This window comes from Dermacentor silvarum, chromosome 3, assembly GCF_013339745.2.
Source record: "Dermacentor silvarum isolate Dsil-2018 chromosome 3, BIME_Dsil_1.4, whole genome shotgun sequence".
NCBI classification, from domain to species: domain Eukaryota; kingdom Metazoa; phylum Arthropoda; class Arachnida; order Ixodida; family Ixodidae; genus Dermacentor; species Dermacentor silvarum.
In genome coordinates, this window is record NC_051156.1 from 119427583 (window position 1) to 119447415 (window position 19833).

The 19833-nt window shown below is 49.0% G+C and overlaps 1 protein-coding gene across 1 annotated transcript in view; it reads right to left on the reverse strand.

The window, feature by feature from the left end:
* LOC119444715 (endothelin-converting enzyme 1-like) overlaps positions 1-19833 on the reverse strand; it is a 65133-nt gene that overhangs the window by 5161 nt on the left and 40139 nt on the right. Inside the window, exons 7-9 of the mRNA XM_049664714.1 lie at positions 17978-18145; positions 14263-14603; positions 629-1711 (exon numbers count right to left, since the gene is read on the reverse strand). Of these exons, the coding sequence (XP_049520671.1) occupies positions 629-1711; positions 14263-14603; positions 17978-18145 (1592 nt within the window). The remainder of the gene's footprint in view (positions 1-628; positions 1712-14262; positions 14604-17977; positions 18146-19833) is intronic.

A 19833-nucleotide genomic window follows, 5' to 3' on the forward strand; every position in this document is an offset into this window, starting at 1 on the left:
TTAGAAGACTTATAAAGGGTGTCCGTGTGTATGAGACAGAGAGCGTACGCTTCGGCCTGTTGTTGTTAGTTGGTTGTTGTTAATTTGCTCTTAATTCACAAGTTCAAGAACTTGCTGAAGTGAATATATCTACACCGTGAGTGTGTGCCGGTAGCCAGGAAAAACTTTCGGGACTCGACGATATCCGGTTAAAAAATAACTGAAAAGAAATATACTTAATAGTACTGACAACTTCAAGTGTACTGCATAGAACGTCGTTAAGATAAAAATGTTCCATAAAAGCTGCGTGTATGTGTATGCTTTTAAAAATAAATCCAGACCAACTAACCCGACTTTCAGTTATTTTATCTGTTATAATAAAAGCTGCAGTTACACTGCATATTAAATACCTCCCCGTTGCTTGACAAAATATAATAAAATATTAAAGATATAGAAGCTGTCTTCTTCATTCTTTATCTACAAAGAAATTACGTAAGGATACACAATACTGCCTTCTACAAAAGTGATTTTTAAGTGTGCGCTCTATGGCAGAAACTGTCGTTGTAAAATGAACTTCATCGTATAAAAGATTGCCTTATTTGCTGTCACCTGTCAATACCGGACTATACCTATATCAAGTGCTGCTCACCTCATGCGGTCAAACGTGCACGAGAGCTTCTCCTTGTACACGGCCGATTTGGTGGACCCCCACCAGGCGCCTGGTCGTCCCTCGTAGTCAACGAGAGTGCCGACATCGTCGAAGACGCGGCTCAGCTCGCGTGCCACGTAGGAGCCCAAGCCGCCGTAGTTCATCGCGTACGTGCCGTCGGTACTGTACAACGGCACCTCCAAGGCAGCCAGGGAGACCCGCAGCGAGTTGGTATAGTAGAAGTACTTGGCCGGCCTCGTATCCGCCTCTTCGAGCCGCCTACGGTACACGGCTTCGTAGCGGTCGCTGCCGAGGTACCCGCGTAGCGTCTCGGAGAATCGGACGAAGTAGCCCATGAAGCTCGCCTCTTCGCCGGCGTTGTCGGCCGCCGCGTCGAAGTCGCGGAACATGTCGATCACGCCTTCGGCGCCGAAGAACGCGTCACCCGGCAACACGTCGAAGGTCAGGTTGGACAGCTTCAGCAGCGCCTCTTGTAAAGAGCCTTCGTCGATCCAGGAGAGACCCTTGAGACTGTCTCGCAGCGTCTCCACCAGCACGCCCAGGAAGACGTCGAGAGCGGCCCGGTGGGTGGCGTCGAAGCGCCGGCGCAGCCAACCTGCTGCGCTGCGAAGGCCGAGGCGATTGTCGACGAGGTCGATGCAGGCTGCCCTCTTCGATAACAGCGCCGAGTGAGCGTTGGAGAACCGTAGGCTTGGCATCTCGGCGGCAGCCCACAGGAAGCGCTGGATGATGAGCCACGCCATGCCTTGCAGGAGCTTCTCGGGTGTCCGAGAGTACGCGGCGAAGAGCGTGTCGAGCGCCGAGAGAAGGTGGCCACTGTGCGCCACGACCGTGTCGTTGACGTACACGTGGACGCTGCTGCCGGCAAGGTTTTTGACCAGCAGTTCGTACCAGAGGTCGCCGCTGACCGCGGTCATGTGGTCCTCGAACTCGCGCAGCTGGAACCAGACCTGGTCGGGGTTCGCGTGCGAGGACTCCGCTTTCCGGACCACGCCGTACAGGAAGTCCTCGGCCTCTTTTAGCTCGGCCACGTTGCCAGTGCACGTGTTTGCCTTCAGCACTCTGCAAGATTGTTTTTCTTTAGAAATTTGACCTGGCGGGCGAATTGTAAAAAATCGCGCGGTTTCGCCAGAAAGGCGAAGAATTGATAGCGATAGCAAAGTATTAGACGACCACGTGAAGTAAGGTTCATAGTTTTTATCGGCCACATTTATTACAGTAAACATTTACTTGCTAATTAAATTAAGAAGCGCGGTGTTACGCGCACACAGGCAAACATGAGCAGATCTCACTTGATGACCACGAAATGAGCATTCTCTGTCACAACCCTATCGTGATGAAGGGCACCGGTAGCGGGAAGCAAGGGCTTCGTCCTGCCTTTCGCTGCACCGCGTCTCGGAAAGGTGAGATCACGTAAGCTCCAACACTATAGCCGCACAGGAATGCTGCGTGCGTGCAACCACTAGCCATCTCATTTCACCTTGCACATTTGCATCCACCGCAGATTACCTCTAAGATATGATGCGGGGACCGCATATGCGCTCAGCTAGGGGGGCTAGAATTGGGAGATGTGAAACCCACGGCGCTTTCCTACGGGCGCGCCTGACTCTCTTGCGCATCGATGCCACCAGGGGGAATGTGGCGCTCCCGCTAGCGGTGCGGTAAGCTTAGCCGCGCCTAAAGCCCCCGTCCAGGGGCTTTAAGCTGAGCCAGCCTGCCGGTCTCGCCTCGCCTCCGTGCCTCCGCCTTCAGTCGGTCTCGTCGCCTGCTTTGAATTGTTTCTGCGATACATAACGCGTTGCACAGCATCCTCGCGGCATGCCCATCCTAGTATTATTCACTAGGCCTTTCACGCTTGCTCAATCTGATCAAGACCGTCTGTTCTTTTTCTGTTGTCTCTAGGTTTATCGTTCGTGACTTCAAGCACATTATTAATGGGACTGAAGTTTTGATACCACGTCGCATTTCTACGCTCTCAAAGGACGCCGTGCCCACCGTATTTCCGAACTTGCCGAAAAACATTAGCAGAACTCTGGCGAAAGAAAGAAAAAGAAGAGATGTCTCACACGATCCTATATGCCTTACAAGAGAAGCTGCGCTTGTCCTGACACGACGGGGGAACGCCCACCGGCAGACGTGGAGGCTGCAGATATACAGCGGGGCGGAATGCCCAATCCAGTCGCAGAAGAATTGTTCATTTTCGAGCTTAAGCGAGCTTCAAAACTGTGGTCACTGCAGAAGTTTAAATAAAACAACATTGCTTGTTACCAGACTTCAGAGTTTGCAATGAACGAAACGCCGCCTGTTATGTTAACCATTCGTGACCAAAATAGTAGTGTTGTTCATTGGAAAAGGGCTTCCCTGCTGCAGCATCTGCTTTGCTGGGCTGCTTCACAAGTAAACCGTTGTGGAATCTAAAGAACAAACAGAAGGGACCTTGGGGGCCTTTTATATCCATCAGAATCATTCTACAAGCCTGGTCAATGCCCCGGAAAACAAACTGACTCGTGCATTCAGTCTAGCAAGCTTGCATGCCAAAGCTGTGGCAGAGATTCTGCAGTCGATTGGTGATGTGCCAAAAATTGGCCGCCCAGGGCATTCTGCTGCCGAGACAGCATCAGTAGCAGATTTTTATTGCCTCACAAGGATTCCCTTTTTGCTTAAATGTATCAATCATAACGGCAGTGAGAAGAAACGGAAAACGCTGAAACCTTGCGTGTTGTAGATCAAATTTTCCCGAAGTTTTTTCCTCACGATTTCATGACCAGATCTGTTGCTTGCTTATGTGAGGGTTAATGACATCGACAAGGGTGGCGATGGGGGCTTGTTGGTGATTATTGAGGAGCACTTTTTATGCAGCGCGAAACGTAACAGGACACAAGAAGGCACAAGTTAGAAGACAACACACAGCGCTACTCGCAACAACAGTGTTTTTTCTCAAAACACGACCGCTTAAATACCACACGCGCCATAGCAGACATAAATCACCTGGAAGCACTGAGAAACATGAGCGAATGAATTCACACTATCGACCCATATTTAATGACCCGCGATAACCTGCCAGAACAACATGTCACCGCTTACGCAGGAAATCTAACTCCTTAGGAGACAGCGCTATCGAACGCTTGCTAATGCACAATTCACCAAGTAACCAAGTACGTCGATTAGCTCTGCCTCAGCAATCAGCCGCGTGTTCTCTTCTTTATATCGACCAACAATAATGGTCTTGTCAAATAAAGCACGGCGACCATGTGCCTGGGTATAGGAGGGTGAGAAACCCATCAGGCGGCAGCTTTTTTGTTTTGTTTTTGTGCTCTCTCAACCGCTCATTTACGCACCTATACGCACCTACTCAGTAGGTTTGACCGACGTATTGTTTCCCACAAGAGAAAGCAATGCGATACACTACAAATGCCTTGCAATCTACAAACTTTTTATTATGCCCTTTTGTGCATTCAACGTTTTCTGTCCTAGAGGGATTTGTCTTCACACAGAGCCCTCCAAGCTTATCGGGTACTGAAAAAACCACCCTAATGTTATCGCGGAGTGCCACCTTCTTGAGATCATGTGAAAGTTTGTGAATATAGGGGATTACGGCTGTGATTCTCATTCCTGCGCTCGCGCGGTGCTCAGTGTTAGATTGACCTGAACTTCCGCGAATTCTTTTGAGCTGCTTTTCTGCTACCGACACTAAAACATGTTCTGGATAGCCAGCTTCCTTCAAGCGCGTAGTTTGATTCTGGAAGCTATGCTTCATTAGGTGAGCACAAGATTTCTTTAACGCTTTGCTGAGGCACATTGTGGCCTCTCTTGTTAGTTTCGAGTGGTTAGAATGGAATGGGAGCAAAGCTTTGTTAGCCCATGAATCATAGCACCGGATAAGGCTGGTTGTCGGAACAGACTAATTTCAAGTCCAGAAATCTAATGGATCCGTCAATCGGCCATTCAACTGTCACCTGAAAAGGATAAAGATCATAACGGAACACGTTCAACATTTCCTTGCTCTCGTTTTGAAAACTTTCAGAAGATTTCAGAACGCAGGAATGAGAATCACAGCCGTAATCCCCTACATTCACAAACTTTCACGTAGTCTCAAGTAGGTGACACTCTGCGATAGACATTAGGGCGGCTTTTTCAGTGCCCGATAAGCTTGGAGGTCTGTGTGAAGACAAATCCCTCTAGGACAGAAAAAGTTGAGCGCACAAAAGGGCATAATAAAAAGTTCGTAGATTGCAAGGCATTTGTAGTGTATCGCATTCCTTTCTCTTGTGGGAGAACAATACGTCGGTCAAACCAGTAGGTGCGTAAATGAGCGGTTGAGAGAGCACAAAAACAAAACAAAAAAGCTGCCGCCTGATGGGTATCTCGCCCTCCATACGCAGGCACAAGGTCGCCGTGCCTGGTTTTTGACAAGACCATTATTGTTGGTCGATATACAGAAAAGATCACGCGGCTGATTGTTGAGGCAGAGCTAATCGACGTACTTGGTTACTTGGTGAATTGTGCATTAGCAAGTCTTCGATAGCGCTGCCTCCTAAGGAGCTGGATTTCCTGCGTAAGCGGTGACAGGTTGCTCTGACAGGTTGTCGCGGGTCATTAAATATGGTTCGATAGTGTGAATTCATTCACGCATGTTTATCAGTGTTTCCACGTGATTTATGTTGCTATGGCGCGTGTGGTATTTCAGCGGTCTTGGGCGCTATAACGTAAAATGATTCCAAACTGTTTTGATTCCAATCTCCTGACGTGAAATTCACTTAACCACCGACGCAAGCATCGGGCGGTGACCCACAGCGTTGTCTGAACAACCCAATAAAACACTCCCCTCGTTTATAGGAGGTCACCTTTGTTCGCCTTCAAAACCAATAACATTGTCTACACTCAGAGGTTTTCCTTATCTAGTTGGCTGACAAGAGGCGAGGAGCACGCTGTAGTGGAGAGGGTTTCGATGAGGCCGAGCCAGCACAGTGAACATAGATAACGTTCCGCATGAAGAGGGTGGTGCCGGCTTCTGCGATTGGTCCGCTTCGCCTTACTTAGCTTGCGGTGGCTGGTCGAAAATCGCGGCGGCGTGCAACGGAAGGATAAGAATGCCGCTAAAACGGATCCTCAGCAAGGAAGAGTTGGCAGAGCGATGTCGTATACATGCCGAAAGGGCTCGATAACGTTTTTCTGCCACGCTGAAAGGTTTATCATGTGGAAATAAATACATGCTCACCGGCAGGTACGAGAAGCAAGGGCCTGACCGATCGCCGGGCAGTCATCTTCTATTCATTTCGTAACGGGGCAGTCTGTGGTTATTCAGAACATTTTTCAGTTTTGTTCGGCATATTAATGCATTTTTTTCGCGTACACGTCAGTTTGACGTGGTGAGTTTTCGCGTGACAGACAGGCGAAGTTGCCGTAGCCAGAAAACCATGGACCAATAGCAGAGGGCTATTGGTGAAATAGCGTCGAATCAGGAATGATTATTTTTCTTTTGTGCTGTTTAATCATGCATAATCAGTGTGTACACGTTATATCAGATGGGGAGCTATTGCGGATTTCGTGACGCCACGTGACAGACAGGCGAAGTTGGGAGTGGCCCGAAAATGTTTTGACCAATCATGGAGGCTGATCGCAGAAATTGGAATCAAAACAGTTTGGAATCATTTTACGTTATAGCGCCCCTTGTTTTGAGAATAAACACTGTTGTAGCTAGTAGCGCTGTGTGTTGTCTATTTACTTGTGCCTTCTTGTGTCCTGTTACGTTTCGCGCTGCATCAAAAGCGTTAATGACATGCTACAGGCCTGCAAGCGCTGACAAAAAAAAAATGGGTTCTACAGCAAGACGTAATCAGGCAATGACGGCAGTTTACAGGCCCTACGGCGCGCATAGGGTGATCGACTGCTGATCTCGAGGACGACGGTCGAATTTTGACGGAGGCGTAATGCCCGTGTGCCGTACGATGTCAGTGCGCGTTAAGGAAACCGAAGTGGTCGAAATTATGCCGATGCCCTCCACTAGGCCCCTAAGACCGTGACCCGGTTCACAAAATATGCACAGACAAAGCGCGTTTGAATCTGTCGACGCAATGCCGAACTGGGCCCGTAACATTTCACAGGAGTAATGATGTGGGCTGATAAAACATTGTTTTCGTGATAAATGTTTATTTTTTGACGCTCGCAGAAAGCGCACGATACCCGAAACGGGCTCACTTTCCCTTCGGTGGTAGAGATGCAGCCGACGCGAGGCTGGCGATGCGCTCATTTCGGCTGCGTTCCTTACCGGCGCGCTGTGGGGTCACGTTTGCGCTGCCGGTATTCGCACCTCCCCTTTCTAGCCACCCTAGGTCAGCCGCGCAGACAGCCATGCGCAAAGGAGGAGACGCGCACCACATCCCCTTTAGCGCACTTCACACGTAACCTCCAACATTGGGCACGATTGATGACGGCGCGCGTCAAGCCACCTTCCTTCTCGACTCACCCGCGCAATTAAGCTTCCTCTAGCATCCACAGCGTGCGGCGCGCAGGGTGCCATAGAAAGTTTTCGCACTCGGACTTGATACGGAACATTACGGTGACGGATAAAAATCCCCCGGAGTGTTCATATAATTGCTATCACAATAAAATAGATTTGGAGGGGGGGGGGGGGGGGGGGGCTTCTTTAACTGTCTACGCCCCAAGGATGGCGTGGGCGCTTGCCGCAATAACTTCGCGCGTAAACGTACACATGTATCGGCACCTCTATGCTTGAGAATCCATTTCTTGGCATTTCCCTCTTCTTGGTGTAATATTTTCTCGCCGAACTCCGCAGTGCCCTTACGAAATACGAGATTTCATTCACAAGGTTGCCGGCGTCCCGTTTGGTTTTAGTTCATGGCGGTAGCCGTTATACACTTTCCGGTCGCACTCGTGGCGTCACCCTATACGCTGTTGTACATCTCGAGAAGTCTCCTTCGTCATTTCCTACTTTGAAAGAAATGAAAGATACCCCGTAGTGTTTCACAGTTTTAGCAACAGTATATGGTATAAGGTACGCGCCGGAGACGAAATGATTTAGATTAATAATAATAGCTTTATTAAATTCTCTTTCTTCTTTACAATATGCGCTATCGTCAGGTGAGGACATCTGGATGTTTTTCCAGAGACTAGTTCTGGGCCCATACTTTTGTACAAAGGGAAAAAACACTTCAGACAGAGGCACAATCTTTTTTGATGCGAAGTATGGGATTATGAGTACAAACTGCTATCATAATTTCGTAGTATGACTTCTGCGTGGACGCACGTACTCGCAGCATGAGAAATCCCGCCACAGCTTTTTGGTAAGCAGTAAGACAAAGAAAAACCTCAGAGCCATGTCCGGATGTGCATTCTGCAAAGATTTTTTGGTAGTCCCAAGAAAGACACCGACTAAGTCGTTACACTGCAGTCCCGATTACATGCCCCAATGGTGGAAGGTAGTTGGTCAACAGTATACAGTGTCTTCAGTGTCTACAGTGGCTGAGGATTCGCTTTGCCAAGCACGACGTGGCCGGTTCGATTCTAGGCCGCGGAGGCCGCCACTCAAGCGGCATCGAAGCGCAGAAACGCCCTTCTGGTGTGCGTTAAGAAAATGCCATGTGCACAAAGTTAACCTACAGAACAACACTTGTCCTCGCCTACAATGTCTGTGCAGCTTTGCTCAGAATTAAACTGCCTGTCATTATAGTCGAGCAGTAGTTGCTCCGTGGCTGCACTGAAAAGTGATCAAACTCTCAATTAAAAAGCATCCTGCCACAACGGTGTCATTGTGGTTTCTACTTTCATGTAACTCGTGCGTGAACAACACAGATATCAATAACCGTAAGCACCAATCTAATAGGATTGAGGTAGAAGATAAAGAAACCCGCACAGCACACACAAATTTGGAGCCGAACACCATGGTTTTTCTGAAGATCACACGGTTGGTTTGGTAGTATATATCGCTCAATTGATCAATCAGTCAATTGACCATAATGATACTTTCTCATTTTCATCATTGAGACCATCAAGCAAGTTAAAGTGGTGCAAACTTAAGTCCGCTGCGCATCGTGTCATAACGCAACTGTAAAAACGCGCAATGATAGGAGGCATGGCACCGCGACCCCAGACCCTTTCACTGCCCTAAGCTAAATATGGCGGCTCGGGTAAATATGCATGGCTAGGATAAAGAACTCGCAACTATCTTGCACACGTCCCTTAACAACATGACGACGTTTCATTTCATAACAATCTGTTGTGTCTAATTATCTTCTGCAAAAGGGCACGACAATGCACTAGTTCATGTATTAAACAGTTATAGCATAAGGTTACCGTCTTACCGTCACCGATACCGGCTGCCACGACTGCGCATGCGCGGTGTTTACCGGGTTCCGGTCACTTTACTGGGACGCTCCCGGCATGTGCCGTATTTGCACAACCACATGGCGGTGCCCAGTTAGCCTGCTTCGGTCCTAATTTGCCCGTGTTACTTGCACTCCGTCGTCAAGCAAGAGATAAATAATAAATAAAATAAGTCATCGCTTATTGTCATCTTGCGCTGCAGAACAATTATAAGCTCTGTTTTGTCCGTATTATTCAGCTCAGTTTGTTTTGACGCTTCTAGCCCTAGAATGGCGGCATCGAGAGGGAAAAGAGTGCACATTTTCACCTAACAGATGACGTCACATGACTGTACAGCGTAGTGTCCTTTTAATACAACGTTGATCAACGCAAAGTGCTGTGGCCTGATCGGTTAGACGGAAATCTGGGCGCGTTTCCGCCTCAGTGCCATCCATCGAGGCCTAACAGCACCAAAACAAACAATCGATCTCAATAATGACGAAAAAACAGTGCCTGTATGCGTAGTGCACCGAGGCGCCACTGAAGGCTATCTAGATGGGCGCTTTCGAAAGTACGCTCGGCGTGCAGTAGCAGACAACACTTTACAGCAAGTGTGGCTGAAATTTCCGGCTGTGATTTCTCCTTTGTTCGACTGTCGGACCGCTACTTCAACGGTGCCAGCTGCATGAAATACGCAGACCTGTACGAAAGCACACGTGTGGAAGTTTTGGAGAAACCAGTCCGCATGCTTGCCAGGTGCGTCTCGCATACATGCGTAACGAAGCCCAGTTCAACGAAGTGGAGATCATGTTAACAATTTTAAAGCGAGAGCTTTACTAAGGACATCAAACCGAGTTTCGCCGTCGCCAGCAATTTGACCTTCATTTAACCGCTGCTGCGCCGTAGCCTTGGAAACGCATCACGTGACTTGCCGCGCGCCTAGCTAAGAGCAGCGCCCCGCTGGCCTGCAAAAAAAAAATCACCAGCCCTTTCGCTGTCGAGAAAATGGGAGTAAGCAAAGCATGTGGTGTGTGTATCTGACCTTCGTCAGGGTAACGTTTGGAAGCCGTCGCCTCTGGATTTTCTGATCGCCGCTGACGGCGGGCTTCTGCATCGGAAGCCCTCGCCTCGGGATCGTCGGTTCTTCGCTGACGGCGAGCATCGGCTAGGGAAGCTCTCACGTTAGAATTGGCACGTCGACGACGAGCCCTTTCTCGAGCGAGTTCACGCCGGCGTTCATCAAACGCAGCTTGCTCCTTTGCAGAGCGCACCACGCGTTGCCTTTCCATCTGTTCGCCGAAACTGATCTGAGGCGAGGGAAGCCGGGAGGAGCGCGCACCAACCCGCTATCCTCCCATGTCCCTATTGACCCTTTCCGCGGCGCTCCCGTGGGTACTGCCATGTTTGATCACGTGGTGACGCGTCCATTGCTTGCCTCAACTGCCTCCGTGTTTACAATGCCAGCGCGTGACACCGGTGCGGCGCAGCAAACCTCCGTTTCGACGCATATCGTAGACGGTGACTGTGTGGACGACACAAAGCTTTGGCCACAGATTTAGAGGACATGTAAGTGCTTTCAGAGCTCAATACGCCTTGTCCAAACGGCGCGACCAGCGTATACAGTGCTTGTACTAAAAGCGCGGCTAGAAGTGTATTCCAAGCTCTATAAACTTTCCGCTTATAAAATAAATCAGGATCAGTGTCACAAAAGAGCGCGTAATCCAAGCGCGCGCCGCGTGTCACGCAAGCCAGCGAAAGAACACGCCGACCTGAGCCGGGCGGCCTCACGGCAACTTCAACAGAGGGGGAGAGCGCATACGCCTCAAGCAACGATCCGAACAACGGCGCCTAGAAGTCTAGAAGAGCCTCGACGAAGCGACGTTAACCGGAGAGAGAGAGAGAGAGAGGACACGCGCGCGCCGAGACACCTTCTCACCCGGCGAGTCCAAAGAGATGGCTACAGCGTGGGCGTGCGCCAACGGGATGAGTCATCACCCCCCCCCCCCCCCCACACACACACACACACACACTTTTTCAACGCTTCCACAGCGGCGGTCGAAGGTACGAGAAATCACTAGAAGCTTCCTAAGCTTTGGCCATGCTACGAGATCACGACTGCGATAAGAATGTTCGAGAACGCCTGTGGAAGCTATATAACCGCCGTGCGAGAATCGTTTAGGGGAATTCAGGAATTCAAGGAGTTAGAGAGTTCAGTCCGCATCGGTGACGTGATGTAACGTGAAGACCAAGCGTCTGCGGAAGAAGGGGATTCCCCGGCAAGCTTGTCAACGGGTTCATCGAGAGTCTGCATTTCCGGAAGAAGTTCCTTCTTCGAGATTTGCCCGAGTTACGCCGAGATCGTCCAACTTCAAGACCAACACTGGTGAATACGATTGGACACTTAGTGTTCCGTTTTTATTTTGTACTTTACGTGTTGGACTCTTAGTGCCTGTCGTTAATTATTTTCTTGTGTTTGTTAATACCCATCTGCTTGTATGGTGCTGTGTCTAGCCTAAGTGTGCAAGTGTGTGTGTAACTGCCTTGTGTGAAGAATATATTTTGTTGTGTTTTGACAACTCTGGGCTCTGACTCGGTCTTTGGACAGCAACCGGCGTGCGCTGGCGCACCAGAGGGCCCATTCTTAATTGTCCTTGCTTTCGTGGGATTATTTTCGGAAGATGATAAGTCAGCTTTGGAATTTGGTCCGGCGTCTGCACCTCGTTCACGGGGTCTGTGACAATCAGTGTGCTCGTTCTTTATTTCGCAAACATTTTGAAGCAGCGGCTTGTCATGCTTCTGACCCAGTAAAGTTCCTTGGTACCTCGGTGCGGCCACTATCTGATTATTTTCTGCCTAATCGATAGATTTGTTGTTGCTGCGCACCACAAAGCTCGGAATGTAAATTTTCTGTACTTGGTGGTAGCTTGCAGCAAAGACGTATTATCGCTAGTCCCTCGCTTATTCTGTGGACCGTCACGGAACGTTCAGCTTCCAACATTCATGTCTTGTCGGTGTAGTCGCCGTCAGTCATGCTTCGGCACACTGATTCAAGTTTGCGCCCATTCACTTATTATTGATACGTTGGCGATAGGGTGGGTATAAGTTTGCGTGCGAGTAGGGGTAGATGTTTGTAAATAAAGTGCGAGAAACTTTATGCCCGTAAGTGGCATTACTTCCTTATGTAACGAGCGGTACTCATTATATAATGTCGACGTTGTGGCGTTGAAGTCCTTTCTTTGGAGGTTAGCTACACAGCGTTGGCGGATGAATTATCTTTTTTTATCCTCGAGGAAAGCCGTGCATTGCGAAAGGCGGGCAACACAGGCAGTCCTTATGTAGCAGCGGCGACACAGGTTGATTCCATTCCCTAATATGCAAATCCCTATTTTTGCAGCTAATTATCGCACACGTGTTCCATTTTGCAGCAAATTTTGCAGCATGAATTTTGCAGCATGAATTGGGCACAGTGAATTAGCGAACACCTAGTTGCATTTCTGACAGCTGATCGCACAGTAGCAGAGCAGAAGCAGTAGCTTCGTATTCGTGTGCATTGGCTGAGGCAACGTATGGCGCGCCGCCGAGAGCGCCATTTCGTTCCTCTAGAGCAAACTGCTCCACGAAAAGGGCCAATACTCCGTTTCATACATCAGGTACAGCGCTGTGGAAGCTACGCAAGAAGTACGGTCACCAAAATTTATCACTCCACGCGGTCCGTCTATGCTTCGCTGCGCACCAGTGGCATTTGCCCGCGCGAGCAAGCACGTGAGGCTGCCGCGACGGGCTGCAAATAAATAAAAAACTGAAAGCAAATTGATATAAAACAACGTGTTATCAGCCGTATTAGTACACGGTTTCTTTCTTCCTAAGGGTAAATTCTTTTTTGTTTCATTCAGAACTGAGCTTAAATAAAGAACATTTTCACAAAAATCGGTCAGAAAACACCGAACTATTTCTAAGTGCGAATGCAGCCACTGAAAAAAGTATCTCTAGCCTCCACAGTGTTGCACCTGATGTATGAAACGGAGTCAGGGCCTCGGGACAGACCAAACGTACCTGATTGGTCGCGCGCGTGTCACGTGATCACGCGTGTAGCATATCCAGTGCGGGTGTGTGCCGCAAGTGATTTCTTTCTTTTGTTATCTATTACTTTGTGTCTTCCTGGCTTGCTTTATTTCTTTCCTTTCTTACTTTCGTTCTTTCTCTCCTTCCTTCCTTCTTTCTTTCTTGTCCCTGGTATGTGCCATTGAACTTAGACCCTTTCTGCACTATCGCCAGGGTCGGCCCACTTTTCGGCGTGACACCACCACCGCCGACACTTGTAAGCCTTATAAAGCTTGGCTTAAAAAAAGTCAGTGCGAGCTTGTGACTCGCCGCGCCTGAGCCCCGCCGCCGGCTTGGCGCATGCGCTCTCCTCAGCTGGGTCCGCCTGACCACGTGACTCGCAGCGCGCCTGGCGGAGCGCCGCGTTCGCTCTCCTGCTCCCGCGTTCGTCGTCGTCGTCTGCTTCCACAGCTGGCTGCGTTGTCGCTATGAATTCCAGCGCAGAATTTCACTCCTCTTCTGTCGTCGTAATGGGGAAGCCGCGTTTACGGGGGTATGAGCCATTGCTTAAGGGAGTATGAGTCATTCATGAGCAACTGACGACGTGTCCTAACGTGTTTGAGCAACGCCGCTGAGAACGCGCTCGGGAAAGGGCTCGTCGTCGACGTGTCGATTCTAGCGTGAGGGCTTTCGAAGCCCTCACACTATATGGAATGCAGGAGCAGGATCACAGCGTTGAGCGTTGCGCAGGAGGCTTTGAGCCGTCGTCGGCAAGCGCTGTGTGACCACCCCGCGGAAATCGCCCGGCGAGCTGCTTAACTGGAGAGGGTCCGGAATGCCAAGCGCGCGAAGCTAGCATCGGAGACTGAGGAAGAGCGAGCCGTTCGGCTCGCAAAACGCCGGAAGCGGGACCACAACCGTAGACAAAGGCAGACTTTGGACTAAAAAAAAGAACAAAGAAAAAAATACAAGCTTTCGCTTTGCATATCCAGAGTTAGTTGAACTAAGCCGCAGCAAGTTTTTTACTGTGTCAGCTAGCTGTTAGCACTCGTGTGGTGTCTGTGGCAGTCCTCGTTTTTCACGCTATTCCCACGTTTACATTATTATGTTCTTTGTGTTTGTGTCTGTGTGTTATGTTAATCTTTCAATAAACGGCCCACTTATAAGTAGCGTCCCACTTGTAGTCCTTCTTTGCCTCTGTGTTATTCGTAGTGCGCTTTTGCAAGTGTACGCATGTGGCGACGGTATACCTGCAGTGGGCGGCCACTATTTCCTCGAAGCTTTCCGTGCGCTTCCTGCGCCTGTGGCGCTCGTTGAGCGTGCCCCTGTCGAGGAAGATGGTGCAGCCTGGCCTCCGCTGGTCAGCCCTGATGCGCACCGTGAATAGCGGGCTCACGTTCCAGCGCAGGGCCAGGCACAGCAGCACGTCGAGCGGGTGCGCAGTCGCTGTCTGACGCTGCTCGGGCCAGAGCAGTCCCAGCGACCGCTTCCAAGCCGCGAAGCGAGACACTGCCGCATCCGTGTTTCTGCCCTTGGGATCCACGCAACTGGCGAAGAAGGCTGACGCAGACCCTGCCCTGGAGCTGGATTCCTGGATGCGCGTGGAGTCAATGCAAGCTGCTGAAGTGCTTCGATTAAATCCTAAAAGCAGTGACAGAGATGGCAAGGTATTGCAATGTTACACGCAGTGAGGCTCGCATTTCTATGGGCAGCCTTTCTATATACAGCAGCCAGCACTCACGCACCGATGGTACATCCAAGTGGTCACTCAAGAGCGCGCTATTGCAGATAAAGAAGGTGAGCCGAGCACGCGCAGGCGGCCGCGGGCGCTGCTGGCTCAGTTGCTACCAGCTTACGAACGAGTCAAACGTCTGAGTCCGGGTATAATCCCTGTCGTTGTTTGCTACCCGCGCTACAGCACTCCCGCGGTACAGTTTACATTCGGCTAGTCGAAGTCGAGCGGTCGGACCACGATCGCGCGGTTCATTCGAAGCACCGCGCTCCATCACAAACCGCTCGGAGGCACGCCCTCACTTTCTAGCTGAGAACGCGACGGAGATCAGACAATTTCGATCATGTGATTCCTCCGACTGCTCTTGGGAACAGCCGAACGTTCATCTTGGGCAAGCTCCAATGTTGAGAGGCCTCTGCATAGCTGCAAGTAGAGCCGTATCGCAGTCGTAACCAGTCGGATGATCCATAACTAAACAATTAGTGCCAGAAAGTGGCGTTAATTAACATTCTAAGAATGCAGCAAATGAAACGTGTACCAACTGCAAAGTTGAAGTCATACAGTAATGAGTTTGCATTCGTTTAGCAGGAATCTCATACTGCACTCCTGTTTAGAGAAATCCGACCTCAATATGTGACCGTGAAGTGCACTGATATTCAAATTAATACTTAGCTCTTCACTTTTCCCACCATACTTATGGCGCTTTTTGGTCATATATGGCCCTTGCACCATAAAACCCGCCCATACATCATCATCTTCACTTTTCCACAGTGCTAATAAGTGCCAACTGAAGCATCAAAGCATTTAGTCAGCACGAAATTGAACCTAGATCAAACCAAACTTTTTAATTAAAAAGAACGGCCTACTCTGTCATCTTGAGCGACTGAAAATATTGTTGCATAGAAATCCCTGCAAGACATTTACTTTCTAAACTATTTATGCAGAATGGTAAATATCCATTCTGAGACAAAGGTTTACTTGAAAAGCTTGTACTGTGCTTCCAGAAGCACCGTATGACTGTAGGTGTTTCCAGGAAATTACGTCTTACTCGACCCCTTCCATGTGAATGTAAATAAAGCACACGTCTTTTCATTAGTGGAATGTGCACTTATTAGCGACTACAGCTTGTTTTGCAGCTGGGTATGTAGCGCTGCCATGTTTTACTTTCAAGTAACTATGCATGACTCATGCTGGGAATGCTACTTTTCTTTCAATTCATAAGCATTCTTTAGCGAGCTCCCTAGCCCTGTCACACAAAACGTGTAATGCCTTGTAAGTGCACAAAAATGTGTAATTTGCAAAGTTTAGTCGTTATGACATTTAGTCGTTATGAAAGTGTAAATGTAGATGACTGGAAGCTTTTAAGCGATAAGGAACAATTTAAAGCAAAAAATAAAATAAAATGAGAATAGCTGAAATGAGATACATAGGGGGTCCTTAGAAAATGGATGAGGAAGCTCATAGTATGGGTGGGCCAACTGAGATTTGGGGGTAGGTGAACTTAAAATTTGGAGGTGGGCCAACTGTAATTTAGGGGGGGGGGGCCAACTTGAAATGTGGGGTGGGCCAACGTGAAATGTGGGGTGGCCCAACTTAAATTTTGGGGGTGCGCCAACGTGAAATTTGGACATGGGCCTAATTAAACTTGTGGGTAGGCTAACTTGAAATCTGTGGATGGGTCAACTAAAATTTGGGGGTGGGCCAATTTGAAATCTGTGGGTGGGCCAACTGAAATTTCGGGGTGGGCCATCTTGAACTTGGGAGGGGGACAACTTAAATTTGGGGGTGAGCCAGCTTGAAATTTCCAGGTGGGTCAGCTTAAATTAGGGGGTGGGCCAAGTTAAATTTGGGGGTAGGTCATCTTGAATTTTTGTGAGCCAACTAAAATTTAGGGGTGGGTCAACTTGAAGTTTGGGACAAGAAAGTGGCCCAAATAAAATAGAGGGTGGCCCAACTTAAATATGGGTGTTCACCAACTTCAGATTTTGGGCGGCCCAATGTTCATTAGAATGCTGCTGAGCGTTCTTCAAGCTATTAACACCTCTCAGGCTAGTGAGCACGCTGAGATGCTTGGTGCGTTTCTGTCGGCCTTACCGAGGGGCAGTCAGAACGTAGGCGAAAGCTTGCGTGGACAAGGAACACACGCATAACACAGGCTTGCGAGAGCGACAACGAGGGTGACATCGCATCGCGGTATTGCACTCTCCGCTCACGCAACGCCTCACGCTTTACTGTGGCTGCTGGTGTTCCCTTTTGCCCATGCTGCTCCATCGAGGCGCGCTCGTACCCGGCGTTAGGGCTCAATTGGTACGATGAATTGAAGGGTCCGGATGCGGTGCGAAAATCTGACAATTTCCTACTAAAGCATAAGCATTCTTTGTCACTGGAAAGGCCATGGCTAGACACGCATAAGCTAGGAAAAGCAAGTAAGCAATACTGAGCAAAAACCAAGTCACAGCCGAGTCAAACAATGCTTATGCATTAGTAGACAATTTTCCTGAATTTCTGTAGCTTTTATCAGTCCGCGTGTCCTTCCGGTGTAGCAATACATACACAGTGTGTGTATTGTGCCACAGTGTGTGTATTGCACTTTTGCCACAGTGTGCGTATTGGGGTACATTGCAGTTATTATTTTCGCTGCCATTGTGATCTAGTTGCACTACTAGCGCTGCTGCACTACTGCCGACGCAACTGAGAACGTAGTTTTCATGCTGAACTCTCGACCATAGAGTTTCCTACTAAAATTACTAGACGGAACTGACGCATTCGGATCGTTCACACTAAATGACGGGCAGTAAATTATGTCATATCTGCGCACTTGCTGCTTCAGACGTTCTAGTTGCGCTACGAATTACGTGCCACTTGAGTAACCTTATAAGCATTCTTACTTTAGATTCTAGACGCCTCAAGGAAATGTGTTTCTGCAAATATGAATAGTCATGGTAGATTGCTACATTTATAACGCAATGTTTTGTTGAAAATGGTCATTTTGCAAAGGCACAAAAGCTGTTTGAAGCCAGAACGACGCCGCTTATATAAATTCATGTAGTGCTGACTAACCCTCTTTCCCATGACGTCTGACCAGTCATGCATGTACTTGCGGCTCGCGTAGTCACTGCCGCCAGGTTTTCCCGTAGTGATATTCGTTTGAAAACGTCTGAAAACCCTTGACAACCTGTCGACGCGACCGACGCACGTTAAGCGAGCGAAACGTATACAACAGATGGCCGCACCTTCAGCTCGTCGTAGGTGATGCGCTGGGCGTGAATGCGTATCTCGTCGAAGATGTGCTGTCCATAGAGACGATTCCACTTCCCGCACGCGTGCGCATAGAAGTCGTCGCACGGCGAAGCGTTTATGTCCCTTGTCAGCGACAGGTCGTAGCCATGCTTGCGGCAACCCTGAAAACGAGGGCACAACCTGCTGCGCTCATTGATCCCGACGGTGATCATAATCAAGACCATCTAAATGGTGATGATAATGGTGATACCTGTTCGTGTTACTGATAGGCTCTTTTGCAATGTGCATGTTGAATACGTGATTAACAAGGCTAACCGTATCTTTGCTTAAGATAACTACGTGCAATACCCTTGTCTATCCTAAATTATAATAAGCATGTGCAATTAGAAACAATTGTCAGTTCATCTTCATTCAAACCCTTCGATCTGTCCAGAATCAAGCTGCTTGTCCCATTCTATGAAATTATTCTCGTCATTCTTGTTTACCTCCGTGAATAAAATCCTAAATCTACCTGAACTCTCACAACGTCTGAAACCTACACGTCTGTCTTTTTCATAAGATTTATCATAACAAACCGGCTTTAAAAGACAATCTTTTTCAGCGGCTAGCTATATATCCTGAAAGGTCGTCTTGCATACTTATTTTTCTGCTTTGTTTCCTACATATATCTTCTATATTATCCCACTCATACCTGTAGTGTCTTCGGGCTTTGAAGGAATGTTTATTAATTAAATAAATCATTGTCATCATCTGCTACGTCCACTGCAGGTAGAAGGCATATCTCCCAGCTATCGCCAATTACCCCCATCTTCCGCCAGCAGACCCCATTCTGTATGCCTGCAAACTTTGTAATTTCGTGCCCCCCCCCCCCCTCCCCTCCGGAACCTTCTGCCGCCTTCGACTGCCTTCCTTTCGCGCCCTTCCGCGGTGACAGCGGACGAACGGCTTATCAAGAGCTAAACAAAAACAATTTTTAAAAAAGCTACGGAAATTCTGAGAATTGTCTACTAATGCGCAAGCATTCTTTCTCTCGGATGAGACTTTGCTATTGCCTCATTTGGCTTACTTGCTTGTCCTAGCTTACGCTCGTCTACCTATGCACTTCCCGGTGGCAAAGTATGCTTAGGTGTCAGTAGACATTTGCCAGACTTTCTCGCCGCATCGGATGCCTAGCTTCAAAGCGATCATACCAATTGAGCCGGAACGTCGGGCACAAGCGTGCCTCGGCAGAGCAGAGTGGGCGAAAGGGAAGACCAGTTGCCGCTGTAGTGCGTGAGGTGTTAAGTGAAGGGAGTGCATCGCCACGATGCCATGTCACCCTCGCTGTTGCTCTCGCAAGCCTGTGTTATGTGCGCGTTCATTGTCCGCGCAAGCTTTCACGTGCATTCTAACTGTGCCTTGGTAAGGCCCAGCGAAAACGCACCAAGCATTTTAACGCCCTCGCTTGCCCGCGAGTTGATAACGCGAAGGATGCTCAGCAGCATTCAATTGGACATTACGCCACTGCAAAATCCCAGTTTACCCCAAAGCCAAATTTCAAGTTGGCCCAACCCCAGATTTCAATAGTGCCAACCCCAAATTTCAAGTTGGCCCACCCCGAAATTGAGGTCGCCCCCCCCCCACCCCCAAACTTCAAGCTGACCCACCCGCCTGAATTTAAGTTGGGCCAACCGAAATTGAGCTGCCCCCCCCCCCCCCCAAATGTCAAGTCGGCCCACCCCAAAATTTCAAGTTGGGCCCCCCATAATCATGTTGGGCCATCCCCACATTTAACTTGGCTCACACCTTAATTCCAGTTGGCCTACCCCTAAATTTCAAGTTTGCCCACACCCAATTTAAGTTGGCCTAC